The 20,482-nt window shown below is 43.2% G+C and overlaps 1 protein-coding gene across 3 annotated transcripts in view; it reads right to left on the bottom strand.

Moving 5' to 3' along the window:
• DMXL1 (Dmx like 1) overlaps nucleotides 1–20,482 on the bottom strand; it is a 522,326-nt gene that overhangs the window by 379,268 nt on the left and 122,576 nt on the right. For all 3 annotated transcript variants that reach the window (XM_030193519.1, XM_030193517.1, XM_030193518.1), the window contains exon 6: nucleotides 11,372–11,438. In XM_030193519.1, the coding sequence (XP_030049379.1) occupies nucleotides 11,372–11,438 (67 nt within the window). The remainder of the gene's footprint in view (nucleotides 1–11,371; nucleotides 11,439–20,482) is intronic.

Here is a 20,482-nt window from a genome sequence, read left to right as displayed (position 1 = left end):
TTCTATCACTTGGTTGAACTGTACACACAAGTACTTTTAAGGAGGTACATATACAACTTATCTTGTGTTTACTTTCAACACCTGGTCAAAATGATTTGCATAACTAACTAGATTTTACAAGACAGAAAAATGAAATATTAACCAAGTGCTGGTAAGCAATAATGAGAAAAAAGATTCACTATCTGGGTCACCCACTAACAGTTCACATCGATGCTTAACACATGCTATATAGTAAATAACTCCCCCCTCCCAAATGTGAGTATAAGCCTTAAAACAATCTGCACACTTTACAAATTAGGAATATTATAAATGACATGGACCCACACAGCAACAAGGACAATTATGACTGCAACTTTTATCTCATCAGTCTGGGTTCCGGTAAATAGAACAGGTAAAGTCCCATTTATTATTTGTGTAGCACTACCAGTAGAGACATATTTGTGTAGCACTACCAGTAGAGACATATATAAGACAGTCTTTGCTTCTGGAAGCCTACAATCTAAAAAAAAAGACAAATAAACAAAACATGTTGGGGAGCAGTGGTGTTTCTAGACAAATATTTGGGGTGGCATCAGGGAGACAATCCAGATGTGCGGGGGGCGGGGGGGGGGGAGCTAAAGTGAATTTTCCATAAATCATAATTATCCCTTACCTATACCTTTATAGCTTTAAAATACACAATAAGGGCAATTCTATAAATTGGGACCTCAACACAGGTGTCAGTTGTGTGCTTAAGTTACAGTATAATGTGCTTGACTGGTGCCACTAATTGGCAATTGCACACAACTGCTAGGTACTATTTTATGGCGAAAAATAAAGGAAAAAAACAAATTCCATACTAAGTAAAAGAACAAGAAAATGGAGAATACTGTTTTAGACAGCAGGTCACTAAAGCCTTCTGTTGGCCTATTCCCCAGGTACTATTCTATAACATACGCATCAAAATTGCTTAGCATGTAAGTGAGCGGATTATGGGCAGGTAAAGCGAGTGCATCCGATATACACCTATAACTTATAGAATATTATAAGGTACGCGCTCTTCAGGGCACGTGTAGTCGCCAATAGTTACAACTGCCATTGACTTGGCATAACTTGACACAGAACTTTAGGAACATTAATGCCAGCTTAAAATAGTATTTTATAACAGAATCTTGGCACCAAGATGCCGTTATATAATCGGTGTGAAAAACATGACATTCGGGCACCTAAATCATGGCACCAATTTATAGAATTGCTACCTGTATGTCCCAAGGAATTTGAACGCATAAAAAAATCCTGCCAGCTAGTTTCAGCCAGCCAAAACAGCAGCATTATTTCACAAATTCTTCTATATAGGAGTGAGATCTAGATTCCAAAGACAGACCAGAATCCAGCCTTGCCATGTTACCTATTTCATGGCCAGTCAAAGTTTTGAACTTACACACCAAAGAAGTGTGAGATTTATAGTCCCCGATTCCATTCACTAAAATCTATGCTGCAGGTCCTATAATGTATCAGTATAGGATTGTCAGAAAGCCAGAAACAGCCTAAAATCTCCCTGTTGAAACTGGGTAACTTGGCAGCCCTGAGAATCTCAGTATAAACTCTGAACCTCCAGTTTTGAAACACACATCACAGTTCCCAATAATGTAGCTCAGACCTTTCCTCATACAACTCACCAAACAGAAATATTATTTAAATTGTAAAATATAAACTAAATGTAGATTTCTACTGTTAAACTGACAGTTTCCATTTGCTAAAATTAAAATTCTTTATTCTACCTTTGTTCTATGCCTATATTATTCATGTTTGTCATGGTCTCCAGTTTTCTGCTTTCTTGTGTCTTAGCTCTCTTTGCAGGCTCTCCAGTTCATCTGCCACTTCTCTGCTTTCTATGTTCTTCCCATTTTCTCTACATGCATCTCTGATTTCAATCTCTTCCTTTCAACTTTCTTCCTTTTATTTTTCAGCCTCTCAATATGCCTAGATTTAATTCATCTTACTGTCCAGTCTTCAATCTTCCTTTTTTTCTGCATCTACCTACAGCCCTCCCAATCCTCATCCTATGATTCCCCAGTTTTTTCTGCTAACACTTCTTTTCTCTCTCTCCTCTCCCTCTTCCCCTCTGTACAGCACTCCTCCTCCTCCTCGCCCAGCATCTCTTGTCTTCTCTCATTCAACCCTTTCCACCTCCATCAGCATTTCCCATCCCCTCTCCTTCCTGCCTTGCCCGTGTTCAGAATCTCCCCTCCGTTTCTCTCCCTCTATCAGGATTTCCCCTTTCTCCCCTATTCCGCCCCCCCCATCCAGCACCCTCTCTGTCCTATTCACCTCCAATGTCTGGTATCTCCCCTTTGTAATCTGACTCCCTTCACCCCCCCCCCCCCCCATGTGCCAGTGTTGCTCCTGTCTTCCTACTCACCTCATATGACGCATTTCCTGTCACCATACAAATCCTGTCCAGCATTCTCTATGTCCCCTTTTTTCCTCCATAACCAACAGTATCTCCTTTCTTGTCCCCTCCTAGAAGCCATCATCTTTCACATCCTGTTTCCGTAGCCCCTCTCTTCTCATCCCAATCCAGCATCTCCCTTATCACCCTACTCTCTCCATATCTACCATCTCTCCTTCTACCCTTAAGCAAACATATTTCCTTTCTTTACATACTTCCCTGATTCAGCAATGACTCTCATTCCCCCACCCCCAAATTTCTGTCCAGCATTTGGATCTCTCTCCTCCTCCCTTCTGATGTTCAAACCATCTTGCCCATCTCCCTACTGCCACCCCATCATTTCATCTCTTTGTACTCCTCATAGGATCCAGCATCCCCCTGTGTATCCCTATTCCCAACATCTTTCTTTTCCTTCATTCACCACCATCTCTCTTCTGTCATCCTACCGCCCGGGCCATGTCCAGCATTCCTCCCCACCTTGCAAAGAAGCATATCTGCTTTCTTTCTAGTCTTCCATCCCCTTGACCTGTCTCCACTTTCCTCCCTTGCCCTCCCCCCATCTAATATCACACCTCTTCTCTCAGCTGCCTCTTCCGCTTCTGGATGCTATCTGCAGCTATAGCAGCAGTAATGGAGAGTGAAGCCACAATCTTCCATATCACATGCTGCACACACTGCAGTGTGGTGAGCATGTCCTCCACCCCCAAAGTCACTTCCTGCTTTAAGGGGAGGAACCAGAACCAGCAGAACATGAACTCTCTTTTATTGCTGATGCTGCACACTACAGTCAGCAGCCACATTAGAGGAGCCATACCCAATTGAATTGGGGTGGCACACCATTTTTTGGTGGTGACATTTGCCACCACATAGCGATGGCTATGGTGGGGAGAGATCTTTAAGCTACAACAGTCAGACCAACTGCAAAAGGCAAGGCTCCTTTAGTCTCAGAGACAGAATAATGATTTTTCTCAGTTTTTCAAGCTCTGGTTTTCTTTTCTTTGTACTACAGTAGGTTTCCATAGGTTCTAAGTAAAGACAGTCTTCGTGGAGATATTTTTATGGTTATGAAGCCTTATTGATTGAAGGATTAAATCAGAACTTAGATATGTTATTCCCATCTTTTGAATCGGAGCATATGGAAAATTAGTTAATTACCTAATAATTTTCTTTCCTTTGGTCCTAAAGGATCAGTCCAGACAAATGGGTTGTGACCATCAATCGGTAGGTGCAGACAGAGAACTCTAACAAGTTGTGCCTCAAGTTCCTGAGCTTAGCAAGCCAGTATTCAATAACAAAGAAGTGGAAGTGTGACTTCCAGAGAAAAAAACTCCAGCCTCTAGATAGAAAAAGAACTATAAATAAAGGGCAAAACTCATGTCTTAGAAACAACAGAACCAGAATACAAAAACCTGAAATTACATAGAACCCGAAAAAACCAAAACCATCACAGAAGAACGGGCTCTGGACTGATCCTTTGGGACTAAAGGAAAAAAATTATCAGGTTAATTAATTTTTCCTTCAATTACGTCCCAAGGATCATTCCAGAAAAATAGAATGTACAAAAGCAACCCTTAAGAAGGGAGCGACTGATATCCCTGCAGCAAAAACTGTGGCCCCGAAGAAAGAATCTGCTCAAATAGATACATCCAAAACAGTAATGTTTAACAAAGGAATAAGAAGACCACCACATCGCTGACTGACAGATCTCTGCCAATGCAATTGCCCAGGACTCTGCCAAAGAAGTAACCAAAGAACTGGTAGAACGAGCCTTGAAGCTCATGGGAACAGATCTACCCCTCAGAATGAAAGCCAAAGAAATAGCCTCCTTAAGCCATTAAGTCACTGTTGCTTTGGAGCCTGGCACACCCTTCTATGGTCCCGTAAACTGGACAAAAGATAATCAGACCGCCTGAATAATTGGTGGCGGTAAGATAGCGCATAACGGACTTGCTTCACATAGAACAGTCGCAGAGCGTATTCTGCAGAATAGACTGCCCTGGAAAAAGAAGGAAGAAACAGTCTGGAATAAAAAGAGATACAATCTTTGGCAAAAAGGACGGAACTGTGCCAAGTCAGAAAAGCAGAGAAAGATCCCTGCAAGACATAGCTTGAAGATCTAAAAATCTCCAAGCTGATGAAATGGCAACTAGAAATACTGCCTTTAAAATAAGATCTTTGATAGTTGCCGAACGAAGGGGATCAAAGGGGGCTGACTGAAGACCCACTCAAAGACTCCACTGAGGACAAATATAGCGGAGAAGGAGATGCAGTTGAGTGACTCTCTTGAGGAATTGCACTATAGCAGGGTGAGCAGCCAATGAGGCATTCTGTATCTTGCATCTATGATACGCCAATGCTGATCTAACTTCAATGGTTCCCTGGACGATACCTCTAGAAGGGGGAACCAGCTTTGACATGGACAGTAGGGAGCTATGAGAATCATGGCCCCTGGGTCTCGACACATTTTAACTAGAGTTTTCCCTATAAGAGGTAGTGGGAGGAAAGCGTATTGAAGATCTGTTCCCCATCTGAGGTTCTACAGTTTGGAGCTTATATTCCGGAACAAATGCGGGGAAGCTTGTTCTGAGAAAAAGCAAAGAGGGAAATCGCTGAGGTCCCTCAGAGCTGGGATATTCGATGAACTACAAAGGTGCATAGGGATCGTTCATGAGGTTGAAGGACTTTGCTACAGAATTCTGTTTGCCGGCTATGTGAACAGCTCTTAAAGAGAAGTTGCTCAAGTTCATATATAGATTACTTGTCAACAGAGCTAATAAGAACCTGTTCCTCCTTGTTTGTTCATGTAATACATTGCTACCTGTTGTCTTTCCAGGCAAGTGACAAAAGAAATGGATGAAGGCCATGCGCTAAATGTAATCTACTTGGATTTCAGCAAAGCCTTTGATACAGTCCCCGACAGAAGACTCGTGAATAAGCTGAAAGGGCTGAACTGGATAGAAAACTGGTTGACCAACAGGTGACAGAAGGTGGTGGTAAATGGAATCCACTCGGAGGAAAGGATGGTGAGCAGTGGGGTTCCTCAGGGGTCGGTGCTGGGGCCCATTTTGTTTAATATGTTTGAGAGACATATTGCTGAAGAGTTGGAAGGAAAGGTTTACCTTTTAGCAGATGACACGAAGATAACCAATAGAGTGGATATCCTCGAGGGAGTAGAAACGAGAAGGGATCTCCAAAAGTTAGAAGAATGGTCGAGGGTCTGGCAGTTAAAATTTAATATAACCAATAAACTATTCCTGGGGTATCTTATCCTCTTCTGGTTTCATGCACTCAAAATTGCTTATAACAATTAGAATCCCTTGTACTTTTTTTCTCTTTTTTAAATATGCTCTTTAGTCTTATTACTATGTGATGCTACTAGTGAAAGCTAATTTTAATTAGCTTTCACTAGTAGCATCACATAGTAATAAGAGTAAAGAGCATATTTAAAAAAGAGAAAAAAAGTACAAGGGATTCTAATTGTTATAAGCAGTTAAAATTTAATGCCAAGAAGTGCAGAGTGATGCATTTGGGGTGCAGAAACCCAAAAGAGAGATACCAAATAGGAGGGGAAAGATTAGTAAGAACGACTCAGGAGAGACACATTGGGGTGTTGGTGTCAGAAGATATGAAGTGAAGAAACAATGTGACAAGGTGATGGCCGTGGCCAGAAGGATGCTAGGCTGCATAGAGAGGGGTTTAACCAGCAGAAGAAAGGAGGTGTTGATGCCCCTCTACAAGTCATTGGTGAGGCCCCACTTGGAGTATTGTGTTCAGTTTTGGAGGCCATATCTTGCTAAAGATGTAAAAAGACTGGAAGCGGTGCAAAGAAAAGCTACAAAAATGGTATGGGATTTGCGTTGCAAACCGTAGGAGGAGAGATTTGCTGATCTGAACATGTATACCTTGGAGGAAAGGAGAAACAGGGGTGACATAATACAGACGTTCAAATATTTGAAAGGTATTAATCCGCAACAAACCTTTTCCGGAGACGGGGAAGGTGGTAGAACTAGAAGACATGAATTGAGGTTGAAGGGGGGAAGATTCAGGAGTAATGTCAGGAAGTATTTTTTCACAGAGAGGGTGGTAGATACGTGGAATGCCCTCTCACGGGAGGTGGTGGAGATGAAAATGGTAATGGAATTCAAATATGCGTGGGATAAACACAAAGGAATCCTGTTTAGAAGGAATGGATCTATGGAATCTTAGTAGACATTGGGTGGCGATGCCAGTATTTGGAGAGTAAAACCGGTGCAGGGCGGACTTCTACAGTCTGTGCCCTGATCATGACTGGATATGGATATGGATGGGCTGGAGTGTAAATTTTAAGGGGCTTCGACATTAGCTTCAGAACGTTTAGTACAGGAACAGTGCTGGGCAGACTTACGGTCTGTGCCCTGAGAAAGGCAGGGTCAAATCAAACTCGGGGATACATATAAAGTATTACATACCATGTAAAATGAGTTTATCTTGCTGGGCATTTAGGTCTTTATCTGCCGTCATTTACTATGTATTACCTGACCAAAGATACTGCCCTAGAAGGTTCTGAGAGCATTCCAAACAGCTCACAATTCCAGGTGAATAATATGTCGTTTCTCTCAAGAAGACTGTCAAGATGTGCTCCCCCAACCTGTCATGGAGGCATCTGTGGTGAGGAGCTTGAGATGTGGAAGTGATTGGAATGGAATGAAATTCTGGGACATGATAAACCACTGTAGAGAGTGGCATAGCTGTGGAGTGATTCAAATATGAGCAGACAGTAATACTGTGGCTTGGGACCACTGAGAGGAGAGTGTCCACTGAGGAATTCAAAAGTGAAGACAAGGCAACAATGTTACATAGACTGTTGAAGCCATATGACCAAGTAGGCAAAACATCTGACAAGCAGATACTTGGGTGGACTTTAACATCTGAGTGGCGAGATGTAGTATGTTTGCCCTCGGTTGAGGAAGGAAGGCTCATCCTTGACTAGTACTGAGGAGAGACCCTATGAACTCTACAATCTGAACTGTTTGAAGATGTGATTTGGGGCAATTGATCACAAACCTGAGGAGCTCTAGGAGCCTTATGGTGACTGAATGAAGGAGTTACCGACTCTTGGGAGGCTGCCTTGATTAACCAGTCGTCCAGGTAAGGGAAGACGGTGTATGCCCCATGTGCTAGGTGATGCAGCTACTTCTAGCAGACACTCTGTGAAGACTCAAGGAGCTGAAGCCAAGCTAAATGGTAAGATCTTGTATTGATAGTGTAGAGTTCCACAGTGAAAGCAAAGGAACTTTGTGTACAAGGGGAATAGGTATGTGTGTGTATGTATGCCTCCTTGAGATCTAAGGCGCAAAGCCAATTGTTCAGTTGTATCATGGGAAGAAGTGACCCAGCTGAAATATGCAAATTTTCTCTTCGAGTACAAACTTGTTTAAGTCTTTCTAACAGGGTGTATGTCCTGTGATGAGGGAAGGGGGGACCCCAGTTCCGGTAGATCTTCTCAAAAGTGCCTACCATCAGACAACTTGGGTATAGTCCACCCTAGGACAGTTAGGACGAACAACAGGAACCCACTCAGGTGGTGGCAGCCATAAAGGGACAGCTATGTGGGTGGTGGCAGGCTAAAACAGAACCCATTCTGAAGTTGTTGAGCCCATTCCCTGAACCAAGGAATGCTGAGAAGTGAAACAAAGACTAATCTGCATAGATTTTGCTTAGGCCAACAAGCTTTGTGTTGATCTGTCTTTTGGACCCTAGGGGAGTACAGTGGGAATTTCCCAAGCTGGAAAAGACCCAGCATGGTTGGAATATGGAGGACTCTGGGAACTCACCCGGAATCTGGGAGGAAGCCCTGTAATAGCCAGGGAATCCAGAAACTCAGTCAGATCTCTCCTTGTTTGCAAGTGAGAGGTCTCCAGGGGACGTGAACAGACCTTTTAAGGATTCCCTTGCAATCAACCCAGCTGGAGGCCTTGGCCTACACCTTCGGTTGGCACTGTCATCTCCAGTCTCATAGATCAAAAATTAGATGTACTCCCCCCATCTTTTTTGATATGAGAAAATATCTGGAATAGAACCCTCAACACCTGTCTGGCAGAGGAACTGGTACTATTGCTTTCTGGTTCTATTGCATAAAGCAAAGTAACTTCATTTGGCGGGAGTTGAAATGAGACTCTAGGTGGATGGTCAGGAGGTCTTGTTTGTCAATAAACAGTGTAGCTGTGTTGAATGGTGTGTAGCACCCAATGGCCAGAGGTTATGAGAGGTCACTTCTGTTGAAAGACAACGAGCCTCCCTTCGACAGGTCGTTTGGCACGGGCAACTGTACGGTGGCAATGTTCTCTAGGAAGGAGTAAAAATTAGGCTGTTTAGGCTGAGAGGGTGTCTGGGATTTTTGACCACACTGCTGCCTTGGACGAGAGCATTGGGATGTAGTCCTCTGAGGTGGAGGAGGAGTAGGAGTCTAACTATGCTTACATATATCGTAATTGGGATGTTGATATCTGCCTGCAAATCATCTAGAAGTAGCAGAAGTGTGTGGCCTGTATAGTGTCTTTATAATATCTGTATGTTTTTTTAATCAAGTCAGCCACTTCCTCAACTGTCACCAAACAAGTTTTCTCAACAAGAGACACCTGCTAGACGCTCCTGGGCAGCAGATTCGAGGTTGGAGACCATGAGCCAACAGAGAAGTTACATTGCCACTGCTAAGGCAGAAATGCATAAAGAGACAAAGCCATCAAAAGCCTGCCTTACTAGATATTTATGACAGTCAAAAGTTTTCTGTGAAGCTTATGGAATTACTCGGCTTTCTCAGGTGTGTGTGTGTGGGGGGGGGGGGGGGGGGGGCGGGGATTCTGTAAAAGGTAGAGTACTCTGTACTAGAGACTTTAAGTAAATTGTGGAATAAAGTTGATAATCCAATATGTGATTGGTTAGAACTGAAGCCTGAAAAGTTTTTCTGCCAAAAAGGGTCAAATATTCTAGCTTCTCTTCTTGGAAGAGCAGAAGCAAGAGATCTTGCACTGCAAGTGCATTTTAAGGCAGATTCCACAAGTAGGGAATGATGGATTTCATTAGCAAGAGATCTTGCACTGCAAGTGCATTTTAAGGCAGATTCCACAAGTAGGGAATGATGGATTTCATTATCCTATACATTGTATCAATTTTCTTTGGTGTTATGTGAGCTGTTAATGGAATCTCCCAGTTTTTGAACAAAGTATTTTTCATAATTAAATGAAGTGGAACAGTGATTCCTTCTCTAGGAGGAGAGGCGTAATCTAGAACCTCAAGAACTGATTCCTTTTCTAGGAGAAGAGGTGTAATCTAGAACCTCTGTTTCCAATTTGAAAGGTATGGCTTGAGCCATCGCACAAAGCCAGAAAATATATATTCTCTGGAGGAGACCTACATCTCTCAGGTGGTGGAGAGGAATTAGATGGAATACCATAGGATCTCTCAGCTGAGAGGTCCTGTGGGTCATGGTCCGTCTCCCAGGAGAGGTCCGAGTGAGACTCTTCAAAATACTGCTCATGAAAAGTACGTGGCAGAGAGAGTGTCAACTAGGAGTGTCTGCTCTGCATCAAGGTGTGTCAAGACAGATGAGTCTCCGAAGTTGGAGAAAGTTCCTCTGGCAACAAATGGCCTGAGAGTCGAAAATCACTTGTTTCCTTCAGTAAATGGCAATATTCTCTGCAAATTCAACTCATGAAGATTTCTGCGCCTAAGCAAACCATTCCTCAGTCCTGGAATGCAAGAAGGCAAACCTCCTAGAACTAAGACAACATGAAAATCACCTTCAGCAGAAAGACCAAGACTTAACAAATAGACAGACTTCTCCACAAAGGATACTTATGGGTCCTGATGAGAAAATAATTTTGATTCTACAACCCTGCATATTGAGGTGATGGCAACTAGGAAACCATCTTCAGCCTAAGATTCATTCACACACAGCTATTTTGCAGCATGGGGCAGGTCAACCTATATCATAATCCTCAGAGCACCTGCTTTAAAGCTTGATACTTTTATTTCACAAGTCTTTTAAATGATAAAAGCTGGGGCATCAAGCTATATTAGGCTCTCTACCTTAGATCAAGCTGTTGAACTGTTTTAACAGTGTCTGCCTACCAACACAACCTGAATTAGTCCACAGGTTTTTACAGTGGCGTACCTAGCTTGGTTGCCACCCATGGCGGAGCACCCCCCCTCCTCCAGGCGCATCACCCTCTTCCCTGCTCTCCCTCCTCCAAAAAAGGGGGTGAGCAGCTGAACGGCTGTAATCTCTGCCTGTCCCCTACCCCCTCTGACGACAAACTTCCTATTCCAGGGCAGGGGACCACCAGAGCTGACAGCTGCTCAACTGCTCATTGTACCCCCTTGCTGACTGCATCCGGGTACACAGCACCTACTGCCAATTTGCACATTAATGCATGCCAATTTGCACATTGAGGACTAGATTCTATAAATGGTGCTGAAAACTCAACACTGAAAAATTTAAGTGCTGAGTGCTATTCTATAATGGATCCACATCCTTTATAGAATAGCTCTAAGCACATGAACGACACCTAACTTTAGGCACTGGCAATTATACCTGCTGAAAGCAGGTGTAAATGTCACCACTGAGTCTATTCTGTAACAAAGCGTGTGAATTCTGGGGATGTCCCTGGAACACCCTTGACCACACCCCTTGAAATTACATGCTATAGGAGTTTGCGCACAGCATTATAGAATACTATGTGCGTGTAACTCCTAATTCCAAAAACGCCAATAATTGGTTAAAAGCCAATTATTGGCACTGATTGGCTCATTAATCAATTAAGTTGCACGTGCAAATCAGCTATGCATGCTGATTTGCATGTGCAACTTTAGTTGCATATATGGAATCCGGGGATAAGTGCCTAACACACTTTAGTAAAAAGATCCCTTAATAACAGATGGTAAATTTATAAAATTGTTTACCTCTCCTGCTGTAGCGAAAAACTCTCCATCGGGTGAAAATTTCATTAAATGAACTGATGAAGATGTCCTGTAAGAAACAATTACAAAGCATAAACAAAACAATCCATGTCAATTAAACACACTACCTATACATTTTTAAATCTAAATGAATGATCAAAAGCAAGTTTTTATAGCCTTATAAAAAAGGAACAGAAAGGAGAAATTGTGTCTTACTGGATAATTTTCTTCACTTTAATCAGCGACACGATTCTGCACAACTGAGTGTTATCTCTTCCTGCCAGCAAGTGGAGGTAGAGAAAACTGAATTCTGTCAGGGCCAGATGCTCAAATGTGGCCAAAAGAAAGGCATCTAGGTCAGCCAGCAGAAGCGATTCTTACACACTGCTGGTAAACCCTTTAAAGATGCTGCGAGTGGGGGGAGGGAGAGAAAGAAAGATGCTGTATGGAGGGGTGGAAGAAAAGGACAATTGTTGAGGTGGAGGAATAATTGTTGGACATGGGGTGGAGAAATAATTGTTGGAAATGAGGGGGGGGGGGAGGGAAAGTAAAATTGGTGGATGCAGGGTGGGGAGATGGAGAGAGGGAGATATGCTACACAGGAAGGGTGAAGGACCAGAGAGGAAGGAATGTTGGACCTGGGAGGGAGGGAGAGATGCTGCACAGGGGAAAGAGGTATGAGAGAGGGAGAAATGCTTGACCTAGGATGCAAGGGGGAGAGAGAGAGAGATGGTGGACAACGGGAGAGAGGGAGGCAGAAAAAGAGATGGAGTGATGTGGGACATGAGGGGGGAGGAGAGGAGGAGGGATATGTTGGATCCAGGGGCAGAAGGGAGTGAGGGAAAAATGCTGGACCATGGGTGGGAGGGGGCAGGAGGGAAGAGAGGAGAGCCAGGAAGATGCTTGGGGGGTGGTAAAGTGGAAGGGAGAGAGAGAGAGAGGGAGGGAGCTGTCAGGCTATGAGGGAGGGGAGGGGAGAAAGAGGAAGCAGATACTGGGCTAAAAGAGTGGAAGGAGGGAGATACTGGGCATGGTGGAACCTTGTGGAAGAGGCCAAGTGGAGGAGGAAAGGTGGCAAGGAAATAAACGAGAAGAGGAGATAGTGATGGAGAAGGGTAGATAGTGGTATTCCCAGGGCTTTTTTTGAGGGGATACTTGGGGGAACTGAGTACCGGAACCTTTTCCATTGTCTGCTACAATTGACCCATGGATCCCAAGTTTTAATGAAAGAGCTCAGGCTCTACACATCAATTCTGCCTTGTCATGGATTCTGTGGCTGGTTGCAGGGGGCCTGGCTATTGTGGGGTGGGTCCCTCAGTGATTACCCCACCCCTGAAGGGTGGCCAAGCATTTGAGTACCGGTACCTTTTTTCCTAGAAAAATGCACTGGGTATTCCCCAGGGGTCTCGGCTGGGACCGCTGCTTTTTAACATATTTATAAATGATCTAGAGATGGGAGTAACTAGTGAGGTAATTAAATTTGTTGACAACACAAAGTTAACCAAAACTGTTAAATCGCAAGAGGATAGTGAGAAATTACAAGAGGACTTTACGAGACTGGGAAACTGGGCGTCTAAATGGCAGATGACGTTTAATGTGAGCAAGTGCAAAGTGATGCATGTGGGAAAGAGGAACCCGAATTATAGCTACATAATGCAAGGTCCAAGTTAGGAGTCACCAACTAAGAAAGGGATCTAGGCGTCATCATTGATGGTATGTTGAAACCCTCTGCTCAGTGTGCAGCGGCGGCTAAGAAACCAAATAGAATGTTAGGTATTATTAGGAAAGGAATGGAAAACAAAACTGAGGGCATTATAATGCCTTTGTATCGCTCCATGGTGTGACCCCACATCGAATATTGTGTTCAATTCTGGTCGCCGCCTCTCAAACAAGATATAGTGGGATTAGAAGGGCGACAAAAAAATGATAAAGGGGATGGGACGACTTAACTATGAGGAAAGGCTGAAGCAGCTAGGGCTCTTCAGCTTGGAGAAAAGACAGCTGAGGGGATATATGATAGAAGTCTATAAAACGAGTGGAGTGGAACGGGTAGACGTGAATAGTCTACTCTTTCCAAAATACTAGGACTAGGGGGCATGTATTGTAAAGGTCTAAAATACAAAGTAATGCACGCATCAACCTTCTCCTATATGAGCACACAATTCTGGAACGCACTGCCACGCAACCTAAAAGCGACCTATGAACTGACCAACTTCCGTAAACTACTAAAGACCCATCTCTTCGACAAGATATACCACAAAGATCAAAGTATGTGAAACTCCCACATACATCCAGAAACGTTAATAATGCCTTCTATTATACTACTATGATATATTCCATTACCATTCTACCCAAAATCCTTCTGTAATACTAAATATCTATTCTCTTCTCATTCCATTATCCATGATGTATTGTAAGCCACATTCAGCCTGCAAAGAGGTGGGAAAACATGGGATACAAATGCAATAAATAAAATAAATAAAATAAAAATGTAATGAAGCTACAAAGTAGTAAATTTGAAATGAATGAGGGAAAATTTTCTTCACTCAACGTGTAATTAAACTCTGGAATTCGTTGCCAGAAAATGTGGTAAAGCTTAGCGGGGTTTAAAAAATGGTTTGGACGGCTTCCTAAAGGAAAAGTACATAGAGCATTATTAAAATGGACTTGGGGAATATCCGCTGCTTATTTCTGTGTTAAGCAGCATAAAATGTATTGAGCTTTTTTGAGATCTTGCCAGGTATTTGTGACCTGGATTGGCCACTGTTGGAAACAGGATGCTGGGCTTGATGGACCTTTGGACTGTCCTAGTGTGGCAATACTTATGTACTTAGGATAACGATTACAGGGGATAGAAATATGGTAATGGGGAATAGATTGAAGACTGAAGGGAATGGAAGGCTAAGGAAGGAGTGAGGTGAGGAATAGAAATGTAAGGAGGGGCGACAAAAATTTCTTCAGGTATATTAGTGAAAGAAGAAGGACTAAAAAGGGAATTGTGAGACTAAAACATACAGCGATCCGCTATGTAGATAATGATGAAGAAAAAGCCAATTTGCTAAATAGATACTTTTGTTCGGTTTTCACTGAAGAAAATCCTGGAGAAGGACCGCGAGGGACTGGCAAAAGTACACCTAAGAATGGAATGGATATAGCACCGTTCACGGAAGAGTGTGTATCAACAACTTGGAAAGCTAAAGGTGGACAAAGCCATGGGACCGGACGGGATCCACCCCAGAATATTGAGGGAGCTCAGAGAGGTTCTGGCGGGTCCTCTTAAAGATTTGTTTAATAAATCCATGGAGACGGGAGAGGTTCCGAGGGACTGGAGAACTGCGGAGGTGGTACCTCTTCACAAAAGTGGTGATAGGGAAGAAGCTGGAAACTACAGGCTGGTAAGCCTCACTTCGGTTATTGGAAAAGTAATGGAAGCCATGCTGAAGGAAAGGATAGTGAATTTCCTAGAAGCCAACAAGTTGCAAGATCCGAGACAACATGGTTTTACCAGAGGGAAATCGTGCCAAACGAATCTCATTGAATTCTTTGATTGGGTAACTGGAGAATTGAATCATCGACGTGCTATAAACGTAATCTACTTAGATTTTAGCAAAGCTTTTGACACGGTTCCCCACAGGAGGCTCTTAAATAAACTAGATGGGCTGAAGATAGGTCCCGAAGTGGTGAACTGGATTAGGAACTGGTTGACGGACAGACGACAGAGGGTGGTGGTAAACGGAGTTCCCTCGGAGGAGGGAAAGTAGTGGAGTGCCTCAGGGATCGGTGCTGGGGCCGATTCTCTTCAATATATTTGTGAGCGACATTGACGAAGGGTTAGAAGGCAAAGTTTGCCTATTTGCAGATGATACTAAGATTTGCAACAGAGTGGACACCCGGGAGGGAGTGGAAAGCATGAAAAGGGATCTGAGGAAGCTAGAAGAATGGTCTAAGGTTTGGCAATTAAAATTCAATGCGAAGAAATGCAAAGTGATGCATTTAGGGAGTAGAAACCCGCAAGAGACTTGTGTGTTAGGCGGTGAGAGTCTGATAGGTACTGAGGGGGAGAGGGATCTTGGGGTGATAGTATCCGAGGATCTGAAGGCGACGAAACAGTGTGACAAGGCGGTGGCCGTAGCGAGAAGGTTGCTAGGCTGTATAGAGAGAGGTGTGATCAGCAGAAGAAAGGAAGTGTTGATGCCCCTGTACAAGTCGTTGGTGAGGCCCCACCCGGAGTATTGTGGTCAGTTTTGGAGGCCATACCTTGCGAAGGATGTTAAAAAAATGGAAGCGGTGCAAAGAAAAGCAACAAGAATGGTATGGGATTTGCGTTCCAAGACGTATGAGCAAAGACTTGCTGACCTGAACATGTATACCCTGGAGAAAAGGAGGAACAGGGGTGATATGATACAGACGTTCAAATACTTGAAAGGTATTAATCCGCAAAAAAATCTTTTCCGGAGATGGGAAGTGTATAAAAATGCCACAGCTATGAGCCTTGGTCCCCTGCCTAGACTTTGGTTCAGGCTCTAAAATGAGGGAAAAGCTTACAGGCCTGTGTGACTCTTGCTTGAACTCCCAGTGTTGGAGCTCTAAAGAGAACAACAGGAAACACAAAGGTGGGGGTCCAAAGGACAGAGTGACATTGTGGTCAGCCATGGTGTGAGAAAGGAAAGGTGTAGCTGGATGCAGGGTCTTGCTTAAGATTTGTGGTCAAGCGAGCTAAAGACAAAACCATGTTAGCAAGATAGAAGCTACTCATTAGCATGAACCAATCAGTGGTAACCATGACATTAGCATAGATCCAATCAGGTATATCTATTGTCATATTATCCATATCCTGAGGGCACCTATAAAAATCAGAGTATTTCCTGGTTTAAGTTAGAGAGAAGGGTTGCCACTCTCTCTCTCCAAGGGAAACTAATGTGACCAGAAGAATTGACAAATTACCTAATTGCTTTCCCTTGTAAAACCTTTAATTGGTAAAATAAATTATAAAAGATAAGGAACTAATTAACACCTGTTTACAGCTGGATTATTATATTCCTATAACTAATTGATTGTACGTGCCTGTTGTCAATCACTGATTTGACTTATATCTTGGCAAATAAACTCCTCATCCCAAATGATGTTCTGTGGACTTCACTTTATGATCAGAGGCTGTAAGTATAAATGCTTTTGCTGTATCAGGCTATCCTTCGCTGCATTGTATAACTTGTAATCTAAATCCAGTTTGTCATAAGGCTGGTATCTTTTGCTTAGACGATGTCTCTCTCAGTGGCAATTCCTTTTAGAACTTCACAACTTCTTGATTACCCCAGTACTAGTGTTCTTTAGAGATGGAGTCAGATTTGAGGTCTCTGGACCCCTATTTTAAACAGAAGGCGGTAGAACGAGAAGACATGAAATGAGATTGAAGGGGCCAAGAAAGCACAAAGGCAGACGGTCTGCAAGCTCCAAGATGGAAAATGCACAAAGCAGATCGTTAGGAACGTAATTTATTAACACAATTCAAATAAAACTTAATATATATACACACACATATATAAATAGCCCGACACAGGCCGTGTTTCGCCCAGCAGGGCTGCTTCAGGGGCTACAAGAAGTAATAGCTTCATGTTGACGTCCCATTGTGATATTCCTAATGATAATTCGATTATCTCGCATAATTTGTACAATATAACCCATAACCAAGTTGTAACAAATGTATTTTCATTATTCTTATCTTATTGTAAGCCACACTGAGCCCGCAAAGAGGTGGGAAAATGTGGGATACAAATGCAAACAATAAATAAATAAATAAATAACACAAATAAAATTATACAGTTATTCTTCTAAAATCATATTAAAATAATGTGTATACACAGTTAAAAGGAAATTCACTAACCGCTCATAAAGTAAAATGCATGCGAAGAAATATATATAGAGAGAGTTATATATAGAGAGAGCACCAATATCCCACATAAAAAAGGACATGCATATAGACATGTGTACAGCCACACGGATAAACTTACTGAAAAACATATTAAAATATATTTAAGAAAATATATGTATATATTTAAGTAAATGGACATTCAAAATAATTCACCAATATTTACATAAATATCATATTTAAAACTGTGTATACACATTATTTTAACGATCTGCTTTGTGCATTTTCCATCTTGGAGCTTGCAGACCGTCTGCCTTTGTGCTTTCTTGGACCCTCCCTTTTGGGCTTTGTTGAGCCTGTCATTACAGGCCCTATGTCATTTTCACCATGGAAGGACGTTTTAAGTTTCAATGAAGACTGTCTTCAAGACATGTTACCACCAGACCCCTTCTTTAAAGAACCTGATGTTCTGGAGGACTACCTAAAACATTGGGAAGAAGCAGTGAAGTTGAGCAAAAGATGGAAGAGGACGGAATTACACGGTTCATCTCTGTTAGAATACTGTAGATACAAAAGGATTCCGAGAGGATTACGTATGACCAAGGCATCTACTATGTTTAGTGACGACCAGACATTTATGCTACAATGGGAAGCTATATTAAATAAGTGTTCGTTAGACCTTATGATCCTGCTCATCAAAACATGTAAAGAGAAAGAACAAAAAATCAAAGAAGATTTAGATAAGGAATTAGTTTTTTTAAAAGAAAATGATGCATGTTTTGATCTTTTACATGAGGATTTCAAAAAGAGCACGGAACAGTTTGAACGAGATTTAAGATTAATTAAGTTTGAGAAGCTCAGAAGAGATGACCAGGATTATAAGAACCATAATGTATACCCATGGCATAGATATAAGAATCAGAGAAATAGGAACATACGTAGATATTCGAATAGACAGATAGATAATTCTCGCAAGATAGTAAACCATAATACATTATATAATAAAGCAACAGGGAATAATATCCCCAAAAGTCCACAAACCATCAGAGAAAGGAAACGCCCAAGAAGTGATCACGATGAAGTATTTGACCCATCTGCTTCCCTATACACTACACCTCCAAGAATTAATATCGATAAACAAATGCATCATTTAGGCCAACTTTGGAGGAAAAAATCCACAACTGGAGCCTCTACCTCAGAATATCCGAGAGGATATTTATCGTATCGAGGAAAGGGGTCGTGGCAGAGGAAGAGGTGGTTTCTTTCTAAATAAATATGGACAGGAAAACATAACCAGGTATTAAGTACAGTATATAATATTTCAGGGAGAAAATTAACCAATATTGAAGAAAGTGTTCTAAGTAAAGGATTATCATTTATACCAACACCTAAATACAATGCATTTAAAACTCAAGGTAAAATTATGTATAATCATACCTGATAATTTTCTTTCCATTAATCATAGCTGATCAATCCATAGACTGGTGGGTTGTGTCCATCTACCAGCAGGTGGAGATAGAGAGCAAACTTTTGCCTCCCTATATATGGTCATGTGCTGCCGGAAACTCCTCAGTATGTCGATATCAAAGCTCCATCCGCAGGACTCAGCACTTAGAGAATTACACCCACGAAGGGACACTCTGCCCAGCTCACCACCGCCGAAACGGGGGAGGGGAATTAACCCAGCTCATCCCCACACAAGTGGGGGAGGGGAATCCGTCCAGCTCATCCCCGCGGAGCGGGGGAGGGACACCACACCCGCCGATGCGGGGGGATCTGGCTTATCCTGCAACCGCAACCGCGGGAGGAGCTGACTGACCCTAACACCGCCGAAGCGGGAGGGGTACAAAGCTGCCCTACAGCCGCACGAAGCGGGAGGGAGTGCCGGCAGAATTTTAAGTCTCAATCCAGCCCCGTAAAACGGAGGGGAGAGGAATGCAGCAGCTCACTGTAACACAAACTCGTCTTAACTCTTGAAGAATCCAAGTGAAAAAACTTGAACACGAAGTCTTTCTGAAGTAACTGAAGACTAAACTTGAACCTGAAATGCAACCAGAATAAAAACAGTACAGATATCTGGGAGGGGCTATGGATTGATCAGCTATGATTAATGGAAAGAAAATTATCAGGTATGATTATACATAATTTTACCTTCCATATCATCAAGCTGATCAATCCATAGACTGGTGGGATGTACCGAAGCAGTACTCACCCAGGGCGGGACATTGAAATCCCTGACCTCAACACTGAAGCTCCAAACCGGGCCTCCGCCCGTGCAGCCACAGTCAAACGGTAATGCTTGGAGAATGTATGAGCCGAAGCCCAAGTTGCCGCCTTGCATATCTCTTCCAAGGAGACGGATCCGGCCTCTGCCATTGAGGCCGCCTGAGCTCTCGTGGAGTGAGCCTTCAGCTGGATAGGCGGCACCTTCCCCGCGGCCACATAAGCCGCTGCAATGGCTTCCTTGACCCATCTTGCCACTGTAGGCTTAGCAGCCTGCAGACCCTTACGAGGACCTGCAAACAGGACAAACAGATGATCCGATTTCCGGAAATCATTGGTCACTTCCAAGTATCTGATGATGACTCGTCTCACATCCAGATATTTAAGAGCAGAGTACTCCTCTGGGTAGTCGTACTCCTCTGGGTAGTCCTCCCTACGAAAGGAAGGGAGACAGAGCTGCTGATTCACATGGAAGCGAGAAACAATCTTGGGCAGGAAGGAAGGCACTGTGCGAATAGTCACTCCTGCCTCAGTGAACTGCAGAAAAGGCTCTCGACATGAGAGCGCCTGGAGCCGGAAACTCTTCTGGCTGAAGTGATAGCCACCAAAAAGACTGCTTTCAACGTCAGGTCTTTCAGAGATGCCCTCGACAAGGGTTCAAAAGGCGGCTTCTGCAATGCTCTTAGCACCAGGTTGAGATTCCACGCAGGCACCACTGAGTGCAGAGGAGGGCGCAGGTGATTAACTCCCTTGAGAAAGCGCACCACATCTGGCTGTGAAGCCAGGGAAGCACCCTTCAGGCGGCCCCTGAAGCAAGCCAGAGCCGCTACCTGGACTTTAAGGGAACTGAGCGACAGGCCTTTCTCCAGACCTTCTTGCAGGAACGCCAACACTGAAGAAATTGGAGCAGTGAAGGGAGAAAGTGAGCCTGCTTCACACCACGCTGCAAAGATACGCCAAACCCTGGCGTAAGCAGTAGAAGTAGAGCGCTTCCTCGCTCTCAGCATAGTGGCGATGACCTTGTC

Source organism: Microcaecilia unicolor, chromosome 2 (assembly GCF_901765095.1).
Source record: "Microcaecilia unicolor chromosome 2, aMicUni1.1, whole genome shotgun sequence".
NCBI classification, from domain to species: Eukaryota; Metazoa; Chordata; class Amphibia; order Gymnophiona; family Siphonopidae; genus Microcaecilia; species Microcaecilia unicolor.
Note: the sequence above shows the minus strand (reverse complement) of the source record. Positions and strands in the feature narration are given on the sequence as shown.